This window comes from Copadichromis virginalis, linkage group LG15 (assembly GCF_057382275.1).
Source record: "Copadichromis virginalis isolate Kocher_CV1m ecotype Utaka linkage group LG15, C_Virginalis_male_GT1.1, whole genome shotgun sequence".
Taxonomy (NCBI): Eukaryota; Metazoa; Chordata; class Actinopteri; order Cichliformes; family Cichlidae; genus Copadichromis; species Copadichromis virginalis.
The window spans coordinates 23,222,884-23,247,479 of record NC_140632.1 but is presented as its reverse complement, the minus strand read 5'-3'; the positions used below and the strand labels follow the sequence as shown (position 1 = coordinate 23,247,479).

The window sequence follows — 24,596 nt, the reverse complement described above, 5'->3', positions numbered from 1 at the left end:
CAAAGACTAGATCACGGAACAAACAGACAACCAACAGAGTGTAGACATGTCTATATAGACTCTAAGGGTAATCAGAGAAGTGGGAAGACACAGAGGAGGAGAGAAGAATACTCAAGGAGAAAGTCTATAACTAACACAAACACCTAACACACAGAAAACGTACAAAATCCACAAATTATAAATAACACCTAGGAAACTGTCGAGACTAGTAAAAGAGAGAAATCAAACCTTGAGGAATAGTTAAACTCAAATACAAATAAAAATTCAAAAATACATGAAAGTCAAGAACCAAACTGATCATAAAAACACAAAAAGAATTCAAAATCCCAAACTCAAAAATCCTGTGTAATACTAAAATCCTTTTAGTATTACACAGCTTTTCCAGTCCTTTGTTCCAACCTCTATAAAACACATTGCCTGTTTCAAAATGACAAAATGAGTTTATATTTGTAAAAACGCTGTGAACTTTTTCACATTCAACAGCTGATGGGTTGTCCTTGTGCTCTTTTCAATTAAATATAGGACTTAAATGATTTTCAAATCACGACTTTCTCTCTTTATTTTAACACTTCGTCCTTACACCTTTGGAAATAGGGTTGGAGAATAATCAACACTTGAGTCATTTTTAAAAAAGGAATGTACAACAGTGTCATGCTAGCAGTTAAATTCATAAAGTGAACTGAAAATCAAGGTGGAGTGGCAGGTGGTTAAATGAAAAAGTACTGTAGTGAATAACTGAACCACTGCTGATGCATGGTTTATCAGTATAGCACATTTCACCAACAGGGAAATTCAAATTGCTTTACATAGCATACAAAAGGCCTTGGTGTAAAACAAGCAAAACGAGACAATGCAGATAAAAGAAATTAAAAGACAAAAGAATAAAAATTTGCAGTTAGGGGAAGAGCAACTTTTTGTATTAATCAAAAACTGCAAGAACTGATTCAGATGTCGAGTAGACAAAGACTGACAAGCTGCAGACTAAAGACACATACAGGGGAGTGAAAGACAGTAAGACACAGGTGAAGTCAAGATTATAATGATTATAGGAGAAGGAACAAAGGAGAAGGCAAAGAAGGAGAACCTTTAAAATAAAACAGGAAGTTAGTTAAAAAAAAGGTAGAAAAACCCAGAGAGCACATGGAAGGAAAAGACAGGCTCAACATTATAACTAAGCTTAGAACAAAGCAACAGAAAGAACACATGGGCTTGCTAAACAAATGCTGTAAACATTTGTTGTTGTTGCACTTTTCATGAAACCGGTGCTTCTGGCCGGGACATGCCTTCAGTGTTGTGTGCCAGATATTCTGCGAGCACTGCAGCTCGATCCGTGACGGGGCCACCGTGTTTGTGCAGATTCGTGGAACTTTTCCAACCTACAACACCTAAAGATGCCAAAAAGCTGTCGAATTAACAGATGGATAAACGCAGCAATGTCGCAGATATTCAGGTCTTGTTCTGTGTCGCGCTGATGTCCACTTTTGCATGCGGTTTGCAGAAGGAGAGGACTAGTGATGAGTGCTGCTGAGGAGGGTTTGGTAGACCAGATGCTCTGCGCTCTCCCTCCCACCTCGCTTCCTTCTCTCCCCCCAAACACCCCCCGTGTCCTCAATCGCTTCTGACAGTGCCTCACGAATAAATGGGAGAGGAGCTCTGCTGAGTTATTAACTCCCTCCCTCCCCTCCTCGTTTGCCTCCTCGTCTCGGCGGACGTGTCACATGTGCTCTGCCTCGGTTTCTCCTCCTGAGGATATTTATGGCTCCTGAATCGGAGCACCTCACACGCCTCCCTTTTCAATTTCTCTGCTCTCATTCGCCGCCTCTGTCCCCAAAATCAACAGCGAGGCTTATCGGAGAGAGCGACACTGCCGCGCACCGCTCTGGGTTGTATGTTTTTTGTGAGTAAACAGTGGATCATAATTGGGAGGGATGAAGATAATACAGGCGAGAATATAACAGGGGGAAAAAAAGAGTTCATCAGCACTGCTGACATGATTAGAGGATAAGGGTTTCATTTCCACTTCATCTGCAGGATTTTGATTCTATAAATGGACTGATAGTTGTGTTACCTGCAAAACAAATCACTTTCCCTCACATTTTTCACAAATTACCTGCTGTTTATGTTGCGTATAGCGTGGGTTATTGCGGGAAACGTTTCTTGGCTGCATTGTGAGATTCCTGAACAGTATCAAGACAAAGGGATTTGTGTCTTGCTTTCCTGATTGCAGAGAACCACTACAAACCCGGTGGACAATCAAAGCTCATTCCAATTCAGAAGGACGACAACAACAACAACAGCTGTACCATCAGCGCCGGTAACGGGACCGGAGAGGAGTACGAGAACTACGACGAGCTGGTTGCCAAGTCACTTCTCAACCTTGGCAAGATCGCCGAGGATGCTGCCTACCAGGCCATGACCGAGTCCGAGATGAACAGCAACTCCTCCAACAGCGCCGGGGAAGACGACGATGACGAAGAGGACGACGGCAGCGAGCAGGGCGAGAGGAAGGGTGAGCTGAGCGTGGACTTGGACAGCGACGTGGTCAGGGAGACGGTGGACTCCCTGAAGCTTCTGGCGCAGGGTCACGGCGCCATGCTGCCTGAAGACGGCTACCCCGAAGACACCATGGTGAACGACGGCAGCCATACAAACGGGCGGCCCGGCATGGGAGTCAGGGGTCAGACTGAGGAGAGCGAGGAGGAGGTGTGTCTCAGTAGCCTAGAGTGTCTGAGGAATCAGTGCTTTGATCTGGCCCGGAAGCTGAGTGAGACTCAGCCGTCTGATCGTCCTGTCCACCACGTTCTCCACCACCAACTCCAAAATCCAGCAGACCACCAGGGGGTGCACCACCTGAACAGGTAGATAATCTCTTAAGAGTTCACAGATATGATTTTAAGATTAAAATAATATGCGCATTACCTCTGTCTGCCTTTGAAATATGTTGACCTCATTATTGAAACCTTTGGTCATGTTTAACATGAGCATCTACAAGTAAACGAGGAAAAACATAGTAGGTAGCTTTTCAAAACTACATAGATGGTACTGATGGTACTTAATACAGCAGTAACGCAGTAGTTCTTATGCAAGCATGCACGCATGGAAAGGGTAGAGGGCACTCTTCTTTTCTTCCATAGCCAACGGCAAACTAAAACTTGTAGTCCTTCTGATGCGTGTTTCTGTTCATGAATGGCGGGACAGAGATATCACTAGCAAAGAAAGCATAGATAAAAGTGCTTCCATCACTGGGTGAATGAGGCAAGTTGCATAAAGTGCTCTGAGTGCTCACAGTAGAAAAACGCCATAAAAGAACCAGTTTATTAACCATTTACTATCAGTAATGCATGAAGTGTGAGGATTTGCATAAACAGTGCAATGGAAAAAATGTTTTGTTTTCAGTTTGGCCTGTCTCCCCCTTGAAGGCTGTCCTCCTGTGCATTTCTGGATCTCTTCCTGTATTCCTTTAATTCTTTGCCCTTGCAGCTGTCATGCTGCTTGTCCTCCACTGACTCTAAATGCGAACTTTTAAGTTTAATTCCATTATGATGCAAAGGACAAACCACAGGGAGCTTGTGGGTAGCTTGGGTTTTGGGTGTGTAGGATAAAGCAAACTAAAGCACTACTCCTCCAAAATTTCAGACTATGCTATACTATTATTTAATATTTGATAACATTTTTTACTTTGACTGTTGAGCATACATTGTATAGGTAGCCTTGCTTCTTAAACTTCAAGGTAGCTCCAACAACAACAGTTCCTAAATTATTTCAGAAAGTTTTTTTTAATAAATCAAAACTGTAATAAACTTTTTTGTAGAATACAGCTGAACTGGCAAAATTGTGACCCTTCATTCAAGTTCATTTAGTTGAATAAGTTAGGAAATATAAAACATCCTTTTGATAACCTTTCCACATATTCGCATCTTGACTTCAAACATTCAGGTATGACAGCTGCCAGCAGGGTGCACAAGACGAGCCCCGGTCTCTGGAGCGCAGCTACTCCGACATGGTGAACTTAATGAAGCTGGAGGAGCAGCTGAGCCCGGCATCCCGAGGCTACCCGACCAGCTGCAGCCAGGAGGGCGACGAGGACACCACATCTGTGGCCTCCGACCGCTCGGACGAGACCTTCGACATGGCCAAGGGAAACCTGTCGCTGCTGGAGAAGGCCATCGCACTGGAATCGGAGAGGGCAAAGGTCATGAGGGACCGGATGGCCTCGGAGCACGCGATGCCCCGTCGGGATCACCACCACCATCATCATCGCGGCCACGGCGAGCACAGCCCAAGGCTGAGTAGCGCTGCAGAGGAGCGCAGGTCCAGGATGCAGCAGGATGGGTTGAAGAGGGCGTACTACCCTAAAGGTAGGCAAGGAAAAACCCACACACTGACCCTGTCTGTGTTATTATCGATCTACACTCTGCAAACTTGGAAAATTATACTGTAGCATATGTCGATTTTCCATGTTCCATGTGTCAGGTCTGTTAAGTAGTTTGGAGCCAACTTAAGGATCTTTTAGGCGTCATTGCTGTTTCGACTTCCAGTGTAAGATGTTGCGTAACATGTTTAAATTGGAAACGTTCCTTCATGTCCACGAGGAGTCTTTTCTTCATTCACACGGTCCTGCATCTGGTTTTTCATGCCAGGACTATTTTTACCACAAAAGCCTGGACACTGAGAAACGAATTTAGTTCAGTCAGCCCTCTGTAGCTCGACACGATCACGCTGCATCTGATCAAAATAAACTTCCTAAAAGAAATGTGCCTTTAATTCAGCAGTAAAGGTTAAATGTGATGGTAATGAACAGGATTCATTATGTAGTGGTTTTACTTCCATGTTTCCTCTTTTACTTTTGTAAAATTGCTGTTTTGCTCTTTGTCCTACAGTAAGCTTATATGCCGTGTATGTGTGTAAGCACTTTGTAGCTCCTGTCTGAGAAATAGATATTGCTTGCATTCCTGCTTCTTCTAACCTATTACTATATTCACAAAGTTGTCAAATAATCATGCTTCTCTTTAAATTCTGCCAGTTTCCCATCACCTTTTCACATCATATTTAACCATAGCCATATTTAACTCAAAAATGTTGACCCCGGGTCAGCAGAGAGGGAGTTTATCTTGTCTGTCTGACTTATTGAAACCCTCAGTACAGCAGCAGCCAGGGGCTATTAGTGCTGCAGCAGGAAAAAAATAATACATAAAAGTAACTTTAATGTCTTTTCCTCCCTGATTTGAGCATTTTTACGGACACTGCTGGACTGAATGAGTTTTCTGACCTCTGGGCTTGGTTAAAATCCGGCTGTGTTATTTCAGAAATGTTGTACATGGCTGCAGACGAGGTAATGGGCACTCATTTTCTGCATTCAGGGCTATACACAATTTGGGTTTTTTTTTATTTTGCAGATGCATGGTTTTCCACTGACAGCAGCTTATGTTGTTAAAATAGGCCGGTGTGGGAACATCAGACGGCCAGCTTGTCAGGCATGAGTAATGGCAATCTGCACGGCCCGTTAGAAGAGCAAATCTCATCTGTGGGACGCTATCTGCGGCCTATTTCTCCAAATCCACTCATATACAACCCCACTACCACTGGTAGGGAGTCGGCACTGTGCGGTTATCGTCCTCACTACAGACTCAGATGGGCTTCAGACTGTTTCATTAGCACAGAGAGAGTCTTTGTTAACCCATAAGAAGCTGTTATTAGTCCAAAGGAAGGCTTTTATTATGATGTCTGCATCTGTGCAAGGACAGCTTCACCTATTCAGCCTGATATTGTGGTTTCTTGTTGGGAGGGGGCCTATTTTGTTCTGTTTGTCCCGACTTGTCAGTGATTTGCAGCATGCACACCCAAGTGAATCTCATCCGTGCTTGCTAGCTGAGGTAATGAGTTATCTATGTAGGAGGATGATGCTTAATTCGGCATGATAAGCTCTGATTGATCAATTGTTTCTTGAACCAAATGAAGCAGCCATCAGTGGATCCAATATCACACCTACAGTGTTTGCCTTGCTAAACAAATCTGAGTTGTGGGTGGTTTTTAAGAACCAGGCTACTGGCCAAATCCATGAGCCATATACGGTCCGTGTTCAGTCCTTTCATGGCCAAAAACTGCTCCGACACTTGGACGCCGATTACCTGTTGACTCAACTCCACCTCCGTCTAATTTTCGCTGCCCCTTGTCTTCACAGACTCTTCCAGGGGAGAGAAGAAGGAGAGCAAGTGTCCGACTCCAGGCTGTGACGGAACCGGTCATGTGACGGGGCTGTACCCGCATCACCGCAGCCTTTCTGGGTGTCCCCACAAAGATCGTGTCCCACCTGAGAGTAGGTCCCTCTGTTTGCATGTTGTGCTGCATTGACAACACAAACTCAGTAGCACTCTGACAAGTCATTTCACCCAGAGCGGTATTTCAGTCTTTTGGTGGGGGTGGCAGTTTTATATGTGCAGACATTTCTCAAAGCGCTCTGGAGGCAGGAATCACCTTATTGGTTGAGTAAAACATCAGATGACAAGGACACGTTTGCTGAATCTCCAAACCGTGGCCTGAATAATAAAAGGTACTTTTATGCAGTACGTTTTTAATGCTCTGCTCTATAAAAAGAAGGTTTTCCTTAAAATCCTGAAATCTGATCAAAACATTCTTGGCTACATCAGAAGCACTGAAATATCGTCATAACCTCAAATGTCTGTGTAGATGCTCATCATCCAGGCCACAGTGGTCTTAAACCTGGACTTTAAGGCAGTTGGACTTCTTTTCAACTTCACAAAGACATCTCACCGTTTTCCAGAGAGGTGTCTTAACATACAATGGAGTCCCAAGTAATTAATCTGATGATATTAGTCACACTTTGGCTCATAAGAGGATGAACTACACACATGATGACAGGAGAGGTCAGCAACTCCGGTAACCGTAGACAATAAGATTCACTAAACACAAGCTATCTGCAGAAAAGGGTTCTCCAGAATAATAAACACAGTTATTAATGAATAAATATTCTGTAGTATTTCTAAATTAATGTGTATAAATGTATAAATAACCACATGTAAGCACTACATAAATCTGTAATTTGTCATCCTTCTGTGTTAAGATGTAGTTACAATATTTTTCTAGTCTAAAATGAACCACTGAGGCGTCAACAGTGACCAACGGTTATCCCATAATAACTTGCGTCTGCTATTCACTGCCACATATTTGTAATACAACATGGATAATGAGTTCTAGTTTGTTTGATGCTTGAAATGACTACAAAGTTGGCGATAAAGGGAGCTGCACTTCAGTGTCACAAACCTCTTTTTTCTGTTGTGTTACATTAACGAGTGAGCTGAATCGTGTTTATTTAGCTGCGCACTTTGAGGTTTTACTCATGCAGTCAGATCATTTCTGCCTCTGAGAGTTATATAAGACTGAGAGCACAAAAAACATTTCACATCAGACATCTACCCCCAAAATTTGTCTTTGGGACCAAATGGAAATAATTTACTGGTCAGAACTGTTTTTGTTTAGTTGTACTTCCAATTTGAGGAGATTTAAGGAATAAATGCTGACTTCAAATGACTTGTTATTAGATGGATTGTATCACAGTTAAAGTCGGACAGTGCTGGCAGTGTTGGCTGTTCACCATCATGCATCTGTCCTGCATGAGTCTGCATTTGTGTTCTGTCGTGTTGGACGTGCTAGATAATCTGGTTTTAACTTTGTTATGATCACGAGAACTTGTGAACGTCTTTGTCTAATCATCATGCGCGAATGAGCTTGTTTAACACATGTTTGATCAACTGAGAAGGTAGACCTTGATTGCTGCCAAACTTTATCAAGGGTTTTGAGTTTCAAAACCAACTGCGCTTTAAATGTTTATATATATATATATATATATATATATATATATATATATATATATATATATATATATATATATATTAATGTAATTTCACTTCTGTCTGTTAGGAAGTCTCTACTAAAGTATCTTAATTATCTAAAGCAAACATACTGTAGTGCTGTTGTGGACACAAAGCTGCTTCTGTTCATACTCATGTTTACTGTGGCACCAGAAATAGTATTATTTTTCTTTTTTTGGTTCAATTTTGTGAACTGCTTTACTTTCTTTTCATTCTCCTCATCGCGTCTGCCTGAAGTCTTGTTTTGATTTCTGTGTCGCTGTTGTAACGTGAACAGCATGAAGAATCAGTTTGATCAACCTGCTGACTAAAAAACCTCAAAAAAAGACCTACATGAAATTACTTCCAACCATCTAAGCCTGCTTGAAGCATGCTCACTGAACTCACAGGTAAAACATTACATTAGTTTAGATGAGGCTTCATTCACCCTGGTGGAACAATTGAACACATAGACTGTACAAAAGATCGATAAGACATCAGCAGTTTGTTAGTCGTCAGTCATGCATGCCCAGAGACCGGTCAGTGACCCTCTAGTACCTAACGGTCACTAGGAGGAAAAAAAAGATATTCCCAAAGCTTTTTGGGAAGTGGATGCTGGAGTTTGCTGGCTGTAGCAAAGTGAAAAGGATGCAAAGAAGGTGCTGCACCAAAAACCTTCTTGCTTTGGCTATTTGCAGAGTACCACATTCACCCACAGTTTGAATGAAAGATGGCAAGTCTGCAAACACTCAAAACTGAAACTGAAACTCAAAAATGTGTGATGCAAACTGGAGACAAAGACCATTTCATGTCTTACTGCTGAAATCAACACATTTCACAATGTGCAACTTTTACTCTGAAGGTGAATTTTCTCTGTTTCCAGTTTTAATCACAGTTTGTTTGGTTTTTTTTTTTTGTTTTGTTTTTTACAATTTCCCAACATTTAGCGATTAGTTGGGGAAGGCTTGCAGATAAATTAGCAATCAGAAGGAGGTTTTCAGTATGGCACTATATACCTCTAAGGAAAGAAAAATGAATAATATATAATAATAATATTCACCCAGCAACATCCAGCTATCTTGACCAGCCACTCGTCATAGGGGAATACACATTTTCGAGGCCTGCATGACTGGGTCTCAGCAGTCAATTTCACAGTGACTAGCAGGAACCACTGACAGCGACTGAGCCAATCAGAATACTCATTTGTCCCTAGCGAACGGTGGTTGCCAGGTGGTTGCCAAGCAGTCTCTTGTCCTCTGTGAACGAGGCCTGTTCAGAAGTCTTGCGCTGAACATTTTGGCTTTTAGCATCGTGTTGTTTTGAGACCAGGCATGGTGGGAGAGGACCGTATTTGATCTGTCAATCACAAGTGAGCCCTTCTGTAAACCATGCCCCGCTTTATCATCCTGCCTATTTTTCGAGTTGTAAGTCAGTCTGGTATATAAAACAAAAAGAAAAATGTATTGGCAGCAAAAACATTCAGCCTTCCAAATGAGACTTCACATCCTGTTTTACATATAGCTTATCTTCTGTATGCAACAAGGTAAAAATGACAAAAAGAAATACCTGCATGGACAATACAGAAAGATATTCAGACATACAGGTAAAAGCTTGCTGGGCTTTTCAATATCTAGAAACTTAAACTGTATATGAAGATTATACATATTTGAAAGAAACGATCTGAAACAGAATTTTAAACCTTCATTTATTACCAGACACATTCCTCTTCCTCCTGCGGAGTCATCAGCCATCCTTAACAGTGCATGACGAACTACTGCATCCAGTACAGTCTCATCTCATGAAATTTCATGACATGACCGCAGTGATCAAAAGGCAAATGAGAGCTGTGTTTCCTCAGTAGGAAGGGAATACTTGGGGCAATCATAACTACAAACGGAGAGCAGTTTAGAGGAAAGTTCGTGGGGAAAAAGGCAAAAAACACAGCACATTTACCTTAATCTTTAATGATTTTTGTGACAAAATAAGCCCCATGAGGAGGCATGTTTCTTAAACCGATGCAAAACATGAAGCACAGCTGAATCTGAGGTGGCTACAAGGGAAACAAAGAGGAGAACTGGCGACTTCCTGCTGTTGACGCACTTTGTCTTAGCGTTCATGCCCGTTTTGTGAAATTCTTGCCCACTGTCACATCAGTCGTGCAGCTGTAATCTGTGCATGCCTAACCGTCGAGCTGAACACCCGTTAACTCTCCTGTCTGCTCCTAACCCTGGCTGTCTTTCTCACCTTTTCCTCTCTGTCAAAGTCCTTGCCATGTATGAAAATGTTTTAAAGTGCCCTACTCCTGGCTGCTCTGGACGGGGTCATGTCAATAGCAACAGGAACTCGCATCGCAGGTGAGTGAGTGGCCTTTCGCCGGGCCGCTATCAGCTGATCCACACCTCCATCGTACAGATATCGTCAGTGTGTGTGTGGTTTCAGGAGCACATCTCCAGTCAAACTACTTGCTGATGCTTAGGTCCTGTACTCCATAAACTCTGATATGTTTGCTTTGGCTGAAAGGATTCTGCAAACTCATAACATGAAGTATTACTCATTTTTATTTTTGTTTATTATTATCATTTGTTAGTGTGCAATATGTAAGAAGCATTTACGAAGAAACAGGGATTTAAGTAGGAACTGGTAACTTATAGTTAATGGTATGATATGAATGGCCTTAATTCTGTGGAAAGTTAAAAACATAAATTTTTACATTACATTTCTGTGCCCCATACACCACACACTTATAGAAACATTGGTTTTATCAGCATTTGACCAGCATTTCTGAACAAGTCCACAGACTGGGCATCATTAATCGCTACAGGGGGTTTGGTCATGGACCCCTGCTGTTAGCTAAACCCTAACAGAAATACTGGAAACTAAGAATCAAAGTCTAACCACAGCATAAGTTAAATAATAGTCACAACACTAAATTGCCTCTGCAGAAGTGTTCATTGCTTATAAAAAGTAAGTATGTAAATGAATAAAAACACAAGTATGTGCAACTTTACTTCTCAGTATGAAGGAAAAAAGTATAGATAACATAATCTATGTAAGTAAACTTCAGTGTTCCCTCTGTGTGGTTCACATAGTCCAAAAACTTGGAAGTTATGATGACTGGTAACTCTAAATCACCCCTAGGCGTGAATGTGAGTCTGATTGGTTGTCTGTGTGGTTATTAAAAATAGCTCTCTGATTGACTGGGTCACCCCACCCCTCTCCTAGTATAAGCTGAGTTTGGCTCCACCACCCACACAACACACTACAGGGTAAGAAGATGTAGCTAACAGATGGATGGAAGTATCAAAGTCCTAAATGCCTGAGTGCAAGTGAAACTCAAGTTATAAATAAGTATTTCAGGTTTTGAAAAATAAAAATGTGTTAAAAGTCCAGCATTAAAAACTGCTGCTCAATTTCACTTGTAGACTGTATATAAAAGAAGGACAGAGCTCCTGTGACATCACCCACTTGTTTATAAAGTGCTAATCTGGGGCTTTACTGACTCTTTCAAGCTGTTGGATTGCTGTTGTTGACTGTTTGGTGCTATATAAATAAAATTGAACTGAGACTTTGTTATTTGCTAGCTTGGTCCTCAGAGTCCTTATAATTCTTCTTCTAGACTTTAATATTAACAACTTTATTTATAAAGAATGGAAGAAAGTACATAAGTACTTTAGTACAGTACAGTCCAGAATTACACCTCCTAAACGGATTATTAACTCTGTTTGCAACATGTATGCCCAAAATGTAGAAAAAAGTAAATGAAACACATAAAAATGAATGAATTACAAATCAAAATAACGAAATGAGCACATTCTTGGTCTTGATGCTACAGTCAGAAAGCAAAGGGCTATAATAAATTGTATTTATAAGTATAACAAATTCCTGGCTTAGGGTTTTTTCACCCATTTTAGAAACCTGAATATAGAATTTAATATTTTTTTATTTATTTTAATATAATGCAGGGAATTTACAGTGGGGCAAAAAAGTATTTAGTCAGCCACCGATTGTGCAAGTTCCCCCACTTAAAATGATGACAGAGGTCAGTAATTTGCACCAGAGGTACACTTCAACTGTGAGAGACAGAATGTGAAAAAAAAAATCCATGAATCCACATGGTAGGATTTGTAAAGAATTTATTCGTAAATCAGGGTGGAAAATAAGTATTTGGTCAATAACAAAAATACAACTCAATACTTTGTAACATAACCTTTGTTGGCAATAACAGAGGTCAAACGTTTACTATAGGTCTTTACCAGGTTTGCACACACAGTAGCTGGTATTTTGGCCCATTCCTCCATGCAGATCTTCTCGAGAGCAGTGATGTTTTGGGGCTGTCGCCGAGCAACACGGACTTTCAACTCCCGCCACAGATTTTCTATGGGGTTGAGGTCTGGAGACTGGCTAGGCCACTCCAGGACTTTCAAATGCTTCTTACGGAGCCACTCCTTTGTTGCCCGGGCGGTGTGTTTTGGATCATTGTCATGTTGGAAGACCCAGCCTCGTTTCATCTTCAAAGTTCTCACTGATGGAAGGAGGTTTTGGCTCAAAATCTCACGATACATGGCCCCATTCATTCTGTCCTTAACACGGATCAGTCGTCCTGTCCCCTTGGCAGAAAAACAGCCCCATAGCATGATGTTTCCACCCCCATGCTTCACAGTAGGTATGGTGTTCTTGGGATGCAACTCAGTATTCTTCTTCCTCCAAACACGACGAGTTGAGTTTATACCAAAAAGTTCTACTTTGGTTTCATCTGACCACATGACATTCTCCCAATCCTCTGCTGTATCATCCATGTGCTCTCTGGCAAACTTCAGACGGGCCTGGACATGCACTGGCTTCAGCAGCGGAACACGTCTGGCACTGCGGGATTTGATTCCCTGCCGTTGTAGTGTGTTACTGATGGTGACCTTTGTTACTTTGGTCCCAGCTCTCTGCAGGTCATTCACCAGGTCCCCCCGTGTGGTTCTGGGATCTTTGCTCACCGTTCTCATGATCATTTTGACCCCACGGGATGAGATCTTGCGTGGAGCCCCAGATCGAGGGAGATTATCAGTGGTCTTGTATGTCTTCCATTTTCTGATGATTGCTCCCACAGTTGATTTTTTCACACCAAGCTGCTTGCCTATTGTAGATTCACTCTTCCCAGTCTGGTGCAGGTCTACAATACTTTTCCTGGTGTCCTTCGAAAGCTCTTTGGTCTTGGCCATGGCGGAGTTTGGAGTCTGACTATTTGAGGCTGTGGACAGGTGTCTTTTATACAGATGATGAGTTCAAACAGGTGCCATTCATACAGGTAACGAGTGGGGGACAGAAAAGCTTCTTACAGAAGACGTTACAGGTCTGTGAGAGCCAGAGATTTTCCTTGTTTGAGGTGACCAAATACTTATTTTCCACCCTAATTTACGAATAAATTCTTTACAAATCCTACCATGTGAATTCATGGATTTTTTTTTCACATTTTGTCTCTCACAGTTGAAGTGCACCTCTGGTGCAAATTACTGACCTCTGTCTTCATTTTAAGTGGGGGAACTTGCACAATCGGTGGCTGACTAAATACTTTTTTGCCCCACTGTAGTAAAGCAGAATTTACATTTGATTACATTTGGTTACTGTTATGATGATGATGATGATGATGATGATATTGTTGACCAGGAGTTTTCAGTATTACTCCAGACTTGATCAGGTGCATCCAAAGGTGGAGACACAGATATCTTCAGTTGCAGACTATTAAAATTAAAGAAAGTCTCTCACAAACTTTTTGAAGTGTTTCTTATTATTTAATTGTTAGTGGGTTATATTGTTTGTCATGTGTTATAAATGCTTCAGAAAGCACTAATAGCACAACCATCATCATGAGGTCCAGTTGAGCGAGTCCTTACCTGTCACTCAGAGCAGAAACAACCAGAATAAGACAAAACTTTAAGTGTAAAAAAACATTAAAAGATTCGAACTTTGTAGAGTTGATTTAAAGGGAGAAAACTGCTAGAAAGAACAAACCCAGTTTTTGTAGCTGGCTGTAAACATGGACATTTTAACATGGGAGGTTGTGGGGATTGAAATAATTTTGGGGGGCAACCTCAAGTGGCCATTAGGGGAACTGCAGCTTTTTGACGTGGTGGTTTCAGTTCTCATTTCTGGATGCTTCTGGTTGGGTATTGCTTTGTCCTTAAAACTGCAGAAATATAAATAAGTGCTCAAAATCATCGTAGAATGTGAAATCATAAATAGTGTTTCTGTGTTTTACCTGCCACTGTGTGAGTTTTCCTCTAAACAAGAACAGTTTGCAAAATCAGTTTTGGTTTTAACTCAACTCTGGCACAAAAAAAGTCACATTTTCTTTCAACAGCATGCAAAATGTTGTAATGTATTCCCGTTTAGGTGGAATTGTGGAGAAGGGACTGGAGAAGGAGAACCTGCATCACATCAGCAGTTCAGCTGTTTAACAGGCAGAGCAGAGCATGAAGTGCAGGCAGCACATATATGCACACACACACACACACACACGCACACACACACACAGATACATACTTTTGAATTATGTAAAGTGATTTGCTCACACATACGTAGAGCTTTAGATGACACGCTGTTTCATTTGCACACAGCCTGACACACACACACACACACACACACACACACACACACAGTCAGACACTTACAAATGAGCTCACAGACAGCAGCACACGTGTGCTGGCAGACAGAATACACTCACACACACACATACACACTCAGACATGGCTGCAGGGTGTGTTATGTAGCACAGCTCCACTGGGAAAGGAAACAAAGCACTAGCTAGCTAGCTTAGCTACTGTTAGCCACCAGCTTTCATGTCTGGCAGTCACCATGGAAACGCCTTCATAGCAGCAGCAGTAGCAGGCACTGCCGTGCTGATCTGTCACACACTACTCACACAGTAGCCCTGCCATGCTTTAAAACGAGTGTGTGTGTGTGTGTGTACTAATGATGTTTCATAGCCTCTGTGGGTATGAAGCAATTAGGAAAAGCCCAAAGTGGCAGGAGGGAGAAGCCACATCCCCAACCAATCAGCTTCTCCTTTACCCCTGTTTGCGCCACATGAGGGTCAGCAAGTCACACATTTTAATGACTGGTACATCTCAGAAGTACACAGGATTTTCCGTCCGACATCAAAAATTTTCTTCTGTTTATTCCAATTTTAATTTGTTTTTAAAGAAATTCACTTATCATTGTTGATGACATTTAATTATTTTCCCCAGAAGACCAAAAGCAGCTGCTTAATGAATGTGATCTAATCTATCACACAATCAGTCAATCACTGCAGCGGCCGATGAGCAGGATTAGATTTGTGTTTCTGCTTCCTGTGAGGTTGCACTTGGTTACGGAAGAAAAACAAATTTAATGATTAAAAACGGAGAAGGTGTTACCTTTTAACACTTATCACTGGGAGTTGGTGGGAAGTGACAGTTTTGTTAAGTGGAAGTGTCTTGTGGGACAGATAACCAAACTCTCCCAAATAACTGGAGAATACTCCGTGTGTGTGTGTGTGTGTTGTTAGTAAAGAGGCATCTGCCAAGAACTATTAATTTAGTCACTTATTCAACCAAGTATTCAGTTGCTGTATAAAGAGTCATGGGAGTAGATCCAGATACAAACACTGTAACAAAACAAATTTCCCACGTGTGGGACTAATAAAGGTTATCTTATCTTATCTTAAACTTTAAAGAGGATGAGATAGAGTGACCAACGAAATAAAGACAAAGGCCCGTTTTGGAACATGTCATTAAGGCTGTGAGGGAGTCTGAATTGGTTGATAAAAGAAAGATCATCAGTTACGCTCGGTTTGGAGCTTTGCATGCAAATCAATTCATAACTTTTATGAATGTTTTTTCTGTATTTTTGATATTCTGTCTATCTCCATTAAAATGGTTCAAGGTTAGAGGTTTTGCCGGTGATGTGTGAAGGAAAAATATGCCAAATCTGTGCTGCTGTTCTGTCAGCTAATCATCTTTGATGATTAGTTGTTTAGTCAGTTTTGTAAATATGTGAAATGGGAGGACAATAAAGAGATACAAAATGCTGTCACCTGGTCATTTACATACCCTCACTTAGTTTCTAGTCTCCACTTTTACTAGCCTCACATTATTGTTTTGGGCATCACTATGTTGATGTTTTTGGAGCGTGGACATCAAAGAATGCATAGACAAAGATACCCGGTCATAGCTAGTGCTAAATAACAGCCCAATAAAACAGGACAATTTATTTTCTTGCCATTTCCAAACTACAGCTTATTTAAAAGGTACCAACAGCACAACCACAGGCAAGAGGCCTGTTCTTATATGAAGCTGTAAACATTCTGCTTTCATGGCTGAAGTTGTACATTGATGTGGGAGTGGACTAGTGACTAACTTTTTGAGCCAGCCTCAGGTGGACATTAGCTGAATGCCAGTTTTGCACTGGCTTCATTTTCAGCCTAGAATTTTGCAGTTTGAGTGATGTACAGCAGCGGTCCCCAACCTTTTTTGCGGCACGGACCGGTTTATGCCCGACAATATTTTCATGGACCGGCCTTTAAGGTGTTGCGGATAAATACAACAAAAATAAAACTAGTACCAGTACCGAAAAAAAGAAAATTTATTCATAACACACGTGAAAAGACCAAGGAAAACCGAGTAAATGATAAAAACGATAACAAAATAACTCTGAAAACCGATAAAAACCCTGAAAACTATACATTTCACACCTGAGCCTCAACTCTCGCGGCCCGGTACCAAACGACTCACGGACCGGTACCGGTCCGAGGCCCGGGGGTTGGGGACCGCTGATGTACAGAAGCAGGAGTCACAAACATGTCTGTCTGTAAATTTAAGCAATACCTGTTTAGAAAAAAGTCACACAGAAAGTCAACTGATAAACCAGTTTGTCTTCTGGAAAGCAAGTCATAAAGTCAACACAAAGTAGGCCATTTTTAAATCCATAATTCATTTTGAACTGCTGGTACTGACAGCTGAACCGCTCTTCATTGAGAGCCAGATGCTGCATGTGTGTGTGCGTGTGTTGGTACAGTGTGTAACCAGGCCGTGTGCTGTCTCCCCCTCCCTAATCCTTCAGTCTGTCCGGCTGTCCCATCGCTGCTGCAGAGAAGATGGCGAAGGTCCACGAGAAGACTCACTCAACTGACAGCGGCAGTAAGACCAATCAGGCGTCAGACCGTGTCCTCAGGTACCGCCCACTTCAGTACAGTAAAGCAGCATATTTTGAATTCTGATAGCTTAGCAAGGGATGCCGAATTGCTCACTGAACTCTGAATATGGTATGTTATGGAAGCATTTTTTTTCTTTGGGGTTTTTTATATCTGGGATGTTGAATGGTGCAATGAAATTCCCACACATACAGCTCCAGATCATATCAAACATAAGGAACTGGGGATGCAGAACAACTAGTAATCCTCATTATATCTAGGTGCAGGTCACTAGTACTGTACATTCAACCACATGTGTGACTAGTTCAGATATGGTGGGAATTCCGGAATCAAAAACTATCCTGTGAATAATTAGCAAACACAAACAAAAAATTTTATTACTAAAAGTTTGCACTTATTTTGATGGAGAGCATCTCGCACCACCTTAAATGATCGGGGCAAGCTTAATAGTGGCTTTAAGCTTGAGACTTGCAAAATATTCCATAACAAAGAAAACCTTCATTGTTTTCTATTTGATGATGCAAAATGGTTTAACAATTTCCTGGTATATTTCTGAGTTGTAAGGCAATCTGGGAATATATGTTGCCTTTTTTAAACAGAATGTACTGAAAGCTGAAAGGATGTCAGCTAGCAACTAAATAAAAAGCTGGGCTTAAATATTCTTCCACAAAACAGAAACTCACCATCTTCTTCCACTAATTACCATTCGAAGTTTTTTAGGGATGCTGAATGGTGCAGCCAATTTTTTGGCGTAAAGGTAAATAACACAGACTGTTATTAGTTCTTTGAAAAAACAAAACAAATATAAAAAAAAATCCACTTTTTAATCCGAAGTAGGGATGCTAAATGGTGCAGTGAAGTTCGATCCCAGCCTTATTTACCCTCTGGCTGCCTTTCAGACCAATGTGTTTTGTGAAGCAGCTGGAGATTCCTGAGTATGGCTACAAAAACAATGTTCCCACCAGCACGCCACGATCCAACTTGGCGAAGGAGCTGGAGAAATACTCCAAGACCAGCTATGACTATGGCGGCTATGATGCCCAACACGGCAGCTACGGAAAGAGAGGTCTGACGACCAAGTCCCACCACCACGGACGAGACACCTCCCCGAAGGGATTCGACGGTGAGAAGAATGAACATACACAATTGCAAATCATCGGTCCCACATTTAGATCATGTGACAACAATTTATCGTATATTTTGATTGGTGATTTGCGTCTTTTGTTTGTACGGAGTCTGACATTCTTCTTACCTTTTGAAGAATATTGGAGATATTTATTTGAGTTAATGATGGATCCATGTGTCTAAAAAATTTATTATAGGTAAATTCAAAATCACCGTAAAAACCATGGTCAGGCTTATTGTGATTCCTTTTTTTGTTTGTTTGAAAGGAAAAAGAATCCTTCCAGATGATCCCACTCTTAGGGATTACTATTCATTTTCCTGTTCTGAGGAGAACATTTTGTATCCGATGTTAAAAGCATTATAACGTGCACAACGACACATGCTCTGTGCTGCTTGTCTTCTCTTTGTTATAGAGCTAAAAACACTGATGTTTTCGGCCTCTCCACATGGCTGGAGCAGAGTTATGGAAATGCCAAGCTAAGAGCCTGCCTCCTCTGAGCAGAGGATGGAGGGATGGAGGGAGGGAGGAGGTACAGATGGAGGGATTGTGAAACAGGAGAGATAATGGAGGCGAGCCCTGTTTCTTTGGCTGGGAGCCATTAGTGAGAAGCAGGCAGGAGGGAGATTTTTAGACGAGGTGTCTGAGCTCCCCTCTGTCACGACTCCCTCCCTGCCTCCCTCCTTTCCACCATTCTTCCCTCCATCAGCATCGTTCCGGCCTGCCGAGGCCGGATTCACCACCACGCAGCGTCTTTCTCTGGCTTTGCCCAAACATCTGTTTCTCTGTCTTATGTTGAATGACTCTATGTCTCCCTACTTAGCGCATAAGGCTGGTGTTCATATATGTTTTCTATCTGGCAGCAAATCCTTTAAACAGACCAAAAATGGCCTCTAAATACTTTGCTTATTGTTCCTGTGGGTCCATTTTTACATACTGAAGATACAAATATTGTAAGTAGTTACTTTTTAAAAAAAAGGTCAGTTATTTTCTGGGACAGCTGGGCATTGTATTCTTTCTTTTTTTTAGCAAATGTTACTCACAAAGAAGGAAATGCTGCAGTTCTTAGAATTTGTTCCAAATAAAAATCAGATGTAGACATCCAGTCCAAAGCATTTTCAATTCAGTTCTGAGGCAGGAACAGTCTTAAGATATGTTATCTTGATTTACGAGCTCTGATTTTGGCAAAGTGACCAAAAAAGTTGAACAACTTCAACAATCTCAGGCACTGAGCTTGTTTGAATTTTAGTTTGGAGTGGATTCTTGTTCTGGTCAATTCATTGTTTCCCCACTTAATCCTAGAAAGCCTTAAATTTCAATCTGTTTCTCTCGCTCTTTCCCCTCACCAGTCTGTCTTTTTTATTGCATATTCTTAAAAGCTAGAGGATCTCTCTGCAATTTTAAACCCCGTGCAAAAAACCCATCTGCTGAACAGCTTGGCCAAAAGCCAGCATCAGCCTAACAAATCAGCCATACTTGTGTGCACCCCTGCAGCTAAGCGCTACTGTAAGACGTCCAGCCCGGCCAGCAGTACGACCAGCAGCTATGCTCCCAGCAGCAGCAGCAGCCTGAGCTGTGGAGGAGGAGGAGGTGGAGGAGGAGGGGGAGGCGGTGGAGGTGGAAGCAGCGCCAGCAGCACCTGCAGTAAGAGTAGCTTTGACTACACCCACGACATGGAGGCGGCCCACATGGCGGCCACGGCCATCCTTAACTTGTCGACACGGTGCCGGGAGCTCCCACACGCTCTGGGAGGGAAACCCCAGGACCTGCTGACACAGGTAATCTGAGGCGCTGCAAGTAAAAATGGGATGCCTGCCTTATTACATCACATCCCTAAACAATGGCAGGAGTGGGGGGAAAATAAGACAAGGCAGCTTTGTCTAGAGAGCGCAACTCAGAGACGAGCATTAGGAAAACATATCTAAATGTAATTTTGCCTAAAATTCTTCATACTCGTGTCGGACTTTTGGGTTTTAAGATATATTATTGACACATCAAATTTATTCTTTCACCATTTTATAAAAAAGGTGACATAAGGCTATGAGAAGAACATTCAAATCGATGTTCGATATTTTTAACTATTTGTATGATTATATTTGACTGATTTCCCAAAAAATCTCATCTCCAGAATTATTCATACTCTTTCTCTGTAGCCTTTATTTGTAGCTGCAGCCTCCAAGTACTTTATGCAGTTGAATATATTTCTACACGTCTCCACAATGATTTTGGTGAACTTCTCCAGGTCCTCAAAGTTTGAGGGTTTCTTTGCCATGATCTTGGTCTTTAGTTCTCTCCAGAAATTCTAACCGGGCTCAGGCCGGTGCGCTGGCTTGGCCACTCCAAAATATTTAGATTGTTGTCTGCAAATTGTTCCTTTACTAATTAGGCCATATGTTTTTGGACTGTAATCTGGTTAGATGGTCCATGCTGCCCAAGAATGCTGGATGAATGATTTTAATGATTCCTTCAGCTTTTAAAAGGTTCATCTGGGTCCATCCCGCCTTAGTGTTTGACCAGTGAGACTGTGTTTTCTGGGTGAATGCTTCACATTTCTTTCACCAAACAAAAGCCACATCTCTGTGGCTGAAGAGTTCCCATCTGACCATAACACTGGCAACCAAAATCATAGCTCTGTCAGAGCTACAGAAACTAGATGAGCTTGTGTGTGCCTGTGTTGGAGGAGTGGTCACTGTCCATGAAAAGCCCCCTTGGATAGTGTTTGCTGCTGTATCTTCTTGAAATCTGTGTTCTGGTGTTGCTCAGATTTTGTAGAATAGTCTTAGTTGTGATGTGTGGGTTACTGCTGGCCTCCCATAACACACTTCTTCCCAGATGGCGTGTAACTTTGGGCTTTCTACGATGTCTCTTCAGGTTCTTGACTGTGTGGAATATCTTGTTCTTGTTAATGATGCTCTGTGGGTACAGGGACCTGGAATCATTTGGATATGGCTTTGGAGTCCATGGCATCCTTGACAACAATCAAAATATGTGACCAGAGCTCCTCACTTAGTTCTTACTCATAGCACATTCTAGTGCTGACCATGAACTGGCAGCATTTTTACCAGCTCCCCTCAGCTTCTCGGCTTCTGGACTTTTCTAGAAATTGACATGGATTTCTTGCCTAACATTGCTGAAAATACCTAAAATACCTACACTGTAAAGAAACAATAATCCTAATATTGAGGCAGGTGAAGAGTATGAATCATTTTGGACAGCATGTACAAATGATTATAAGTATTAGTATTTTTATTGTTATGCCCATTGTGTAAAATCAACATGCATCTGGAACATTCTATCACAACTACAATAAACTGAATAAAGTAAAATTTCACCCCTGAGCTTTCATGTAAAAGATTTCACAGGAGTACGAATAATTATGGGCATTACTGTTGATACAAATAGAATAAAATCATTTAGGCTAGCATATAGTAAGATAACAGTTAGATTGCAGTGATAGTAAAAGTAAAGGTGCAAAAAAGAAACAAATCAAAAGTAGTAGAAAAGTAGCATCACATTTAAGCATCACCTGGAAGTCTAGGAAATGTAACTGGATGCCAGCAGAGCAGGAGTTTAGTATGGAGAAGGGTTTATACAGGTCTTCTGGTTTGGCAGCAGCTTTTTGAATGACCTGAAGACTGAAAACATTTAAAACCTCTGTGACTGAGACTGTGTGTATACTAGCCTGTAAACTCCTGAGAACTTGTTAGAAATGATAAAATAAGCTTTTTTGAAAAAAAGCAACAATAATCACATAACAAAAATAAGCCCTCTGAATACCTCACCAGTATTCAGATTCCTTTGCTCTTCAGAGTCCAGTTGGCGATCTGGATGACAGCGGGGCGGTGGATGTGGCTGGTCAGCCAGGTGGCCCTGAGGGCAGCGGGACGGTGTTAACCCCGCTGCAGCCGATGTCTCCCCAGCGGCAGGCTCTGCTCAGCAGCCGCTGCTACCAGCTGAGCGACACCGACTGCTGGGACCTGCCCGTCGACTGCAACAAGATCAAACGTTTGGGAGACGAGCAAGACCACAAAGAGGTAACGGGAAGGTCTACACTGTGCAACACTTACAGAGCTTAGAATGAGCATTATGGGAATGAGGTTAAATACAACATGATGTTATTACAGCTTATATAGTTAATGAATGCATTAATTATACATACAAACAACTCTGACATGATACTTTTACTTCTAGAACTTATCATTTGGATGTTATGAACAAAACCTCAGAAATCACAGTTTGCACATATTATAAAGCTACTATAATATAAAATACAATATTTAATACAACACAATATAATATAAATATAATATAAAAGCACATTAACACCTAAATGTTCATAGTTAGAATACATTTCTGTTATGACGATGTTTCCAGAAATTATTATTATTATTATTTTTTTTGGGATGCGTTCAATTTAAAAAATTTTATTTGCAGTGCTGTTTGAATGTGTGTTTTTGATGCTGTTTGTCTGCCTGCAAGGTTTTTCAAAATCTGCCAAGTGAAATTTCATGAAACTTGGTTGAAAAGAAGAGCACTGACAAAGCACGTCTAAACATATTTCATTAAAATAGATCATGGGCCTTGGTAGAAGGTGTGTTTTTGTGGTTGATCTGATCTCCTCGTGTTGGTGTTGTTCCCAGATCATCATACTAAATGTTCCAGGATCAACATTGCAAGTGACCAATCAGAATGTTGTGACGTCATACTTTTGCGACTTCGGGAAAAACCGGCGTAAAACAAAAAACTGTACTAAAGCTGCATGAAACCGCCTCTGTCCGCCGATCAACGGACCCTGACCCTAACCCTAACCGTAACCCTTTAATAAACAGTAAGCAGAATTGATATTGTCCTTGCAACATTGGAATTTTATAAATGCACGAATGGCTTGGCGCGCAAAGGAATAACGTCACAACAATGTGATTGGTCACTTGCAATGTTGAACCTGGAACAACATTTTCATGATGGTCTGGGAACAACACCAACACGAGGATATCAGATCATCCGTGTTTTTGTAGGTATTTGAAAGTTTCCTATAAATACTGACTTTTTATCATAGGGCGATTAAAAAGTCCTGACACTGTTGAGTTTATTTTCTGTTATTGTTTCCTCACAAGAGGTCTCCCGATTCACTGATATCGTTAAATAGACTATGATGCCCTTTTACAACTTGATGCTGTTTATTATTTTACTTTTTAGAGTAGCTTTGCATAAGTCACAGATCAAAATGAGCCTTACAGCCTTTTTCTAGCTTTTTTTCATAGCCTCTATGAAAAAAGCGCTTTTAGCTCCTTCCTTTAGCCTTCGCTGCGGTGGAATAGTGGAATAAAATCGGTGGGTGGATGCAAATTCAGATATTCCTCTACAAATAGTGACGTAGTGTAGTATGGTGATTAAACGATACTGCATCTGTGACATCTGCTTGCAGTTGAAAGTGGTCACCTAGAGGTTGAGTGTGCAACACCCTGAGGCTCTGTAGTAGCTGTGGCAAAGAAATACTTACAATCACAAGGAGGTTTACTAGTGTGCCTTTGCCATTAGATGCCCATATAAGGATAACCCCTCCCAATGACATCATACAGAGCCAAGAGTAGAAAAAAAATTTGAAACTGGGTGTTTAGAGCAGTAGAAATCCTGAGCTTTCAGCTCAAAGGGACTACTTGCACATACACTGACATCATCATTTCAAACTTTGGCCATGTGTAAAATGGGCGTAGGTTATATATATATATATATATATATATATATATATATATATATATATATATATATATATATATATATATATATATATATATATATATGTTAACTTTAATAAACTCAAATAAAAAATGCAGCCTTTGTTAAAACTTTGTTAGCTTGTTGTAGATGTTGAGCTGACCTGCTGTGCACTGACTTACACACCAAATTACTTAAGCAACTCATTTGAAATTATGTGACTTGTAGGAAATAAACAATTATTTATTTGTAGCAACTGATATACGTCGTTCAAAGAGCCTTCATTTGAAATTATAAACCAGTTATGAGGAATTTTCTGGCTTTCAAATCAACTGTTATCTGAAGTTCTGCAAAATACTTTTCAGAATCGCTGATCACATTAGCAGCATCTACACTACATATTTAAAATCTACTGATTTAAATGCAGCAAAGAAGACTAGAGTTTGGTGTATTTAGTGTTGCGGCAGATTATTACACAGCTTGCAGGACTCGTCTTTACAGGAGGTTCTGCACCACTCTAAGTAGTTTATATAGAAACGCAGCAGGGAGCAGATTAATATTTACACTGACACAAACTAATGTAGAGAGTAATTTCTGTACTACAGTATGCTTGATTAAAACTTAAAATATTTAATGATATGGAGGCAGAGACACCTTGAATTTTTCATTTTAGGATTAAGGTGACAAGTGCTTTGAATAAGTAACCTGAAGA

At 41.1% G+C, this 24,596-nt stretch overlaps 1 protein-coding gene across 8 annotated transcripts in view; it reads left to right on the top strand.

Annotated features, from left to right (window-relative positions):
* myt1la (myelin transcription factor 1-like, a) overlaps positions 1 to 24,596 on the top strand; it is a 94,862-nt gene that overhangs the window by 50,010 nt on the left and 20,256 nt on the right. For 4 of the 8 annotated variants that reach the window (XM_085432547.1, XM_085432549.1, XM_085432551.1 and 1 more), the window contains 8 exons: positions 2,228 to 2,858; positions 3,937 to 4,358; positions 6,182 to 6,316; positions 10,132 to 10,222; positions 16,956 to 17,066; positions 17,946 to 18,169; positions 19,664 to 19,947; positions 21,955 to 22,203. In XM_085432547.1, the coding sequence (XP_085288673.1) occupies positions 2,228 to 2,858; positions 3,937 to 4,358; positions 6,182 to 6,316; positions 10,132 to 10,222; positions 16,956 to 17,066; positions 17,946 to 18,169; positions 19,664 to 19,947; positions 21,955 to 22,203 (2,147 nt within the window). The remainder of the gene's footprint in view (positions 1 to 2,227; positions 2,859 to 3,936; positions 4,359 to 6,181; positions 6,317 to 10,131; positions 10,223 to 16,955; positions 17,067 to 17,945; positions 18,170 to 19,663; positions 19,948 to 21,954; positions 22,204 to 24,596) is intronic. The other 4 variants (XM_085432550.1, XM_085432553.1, XM_085432548.1 and 1 more) reach the window with 2 other exon arrangements.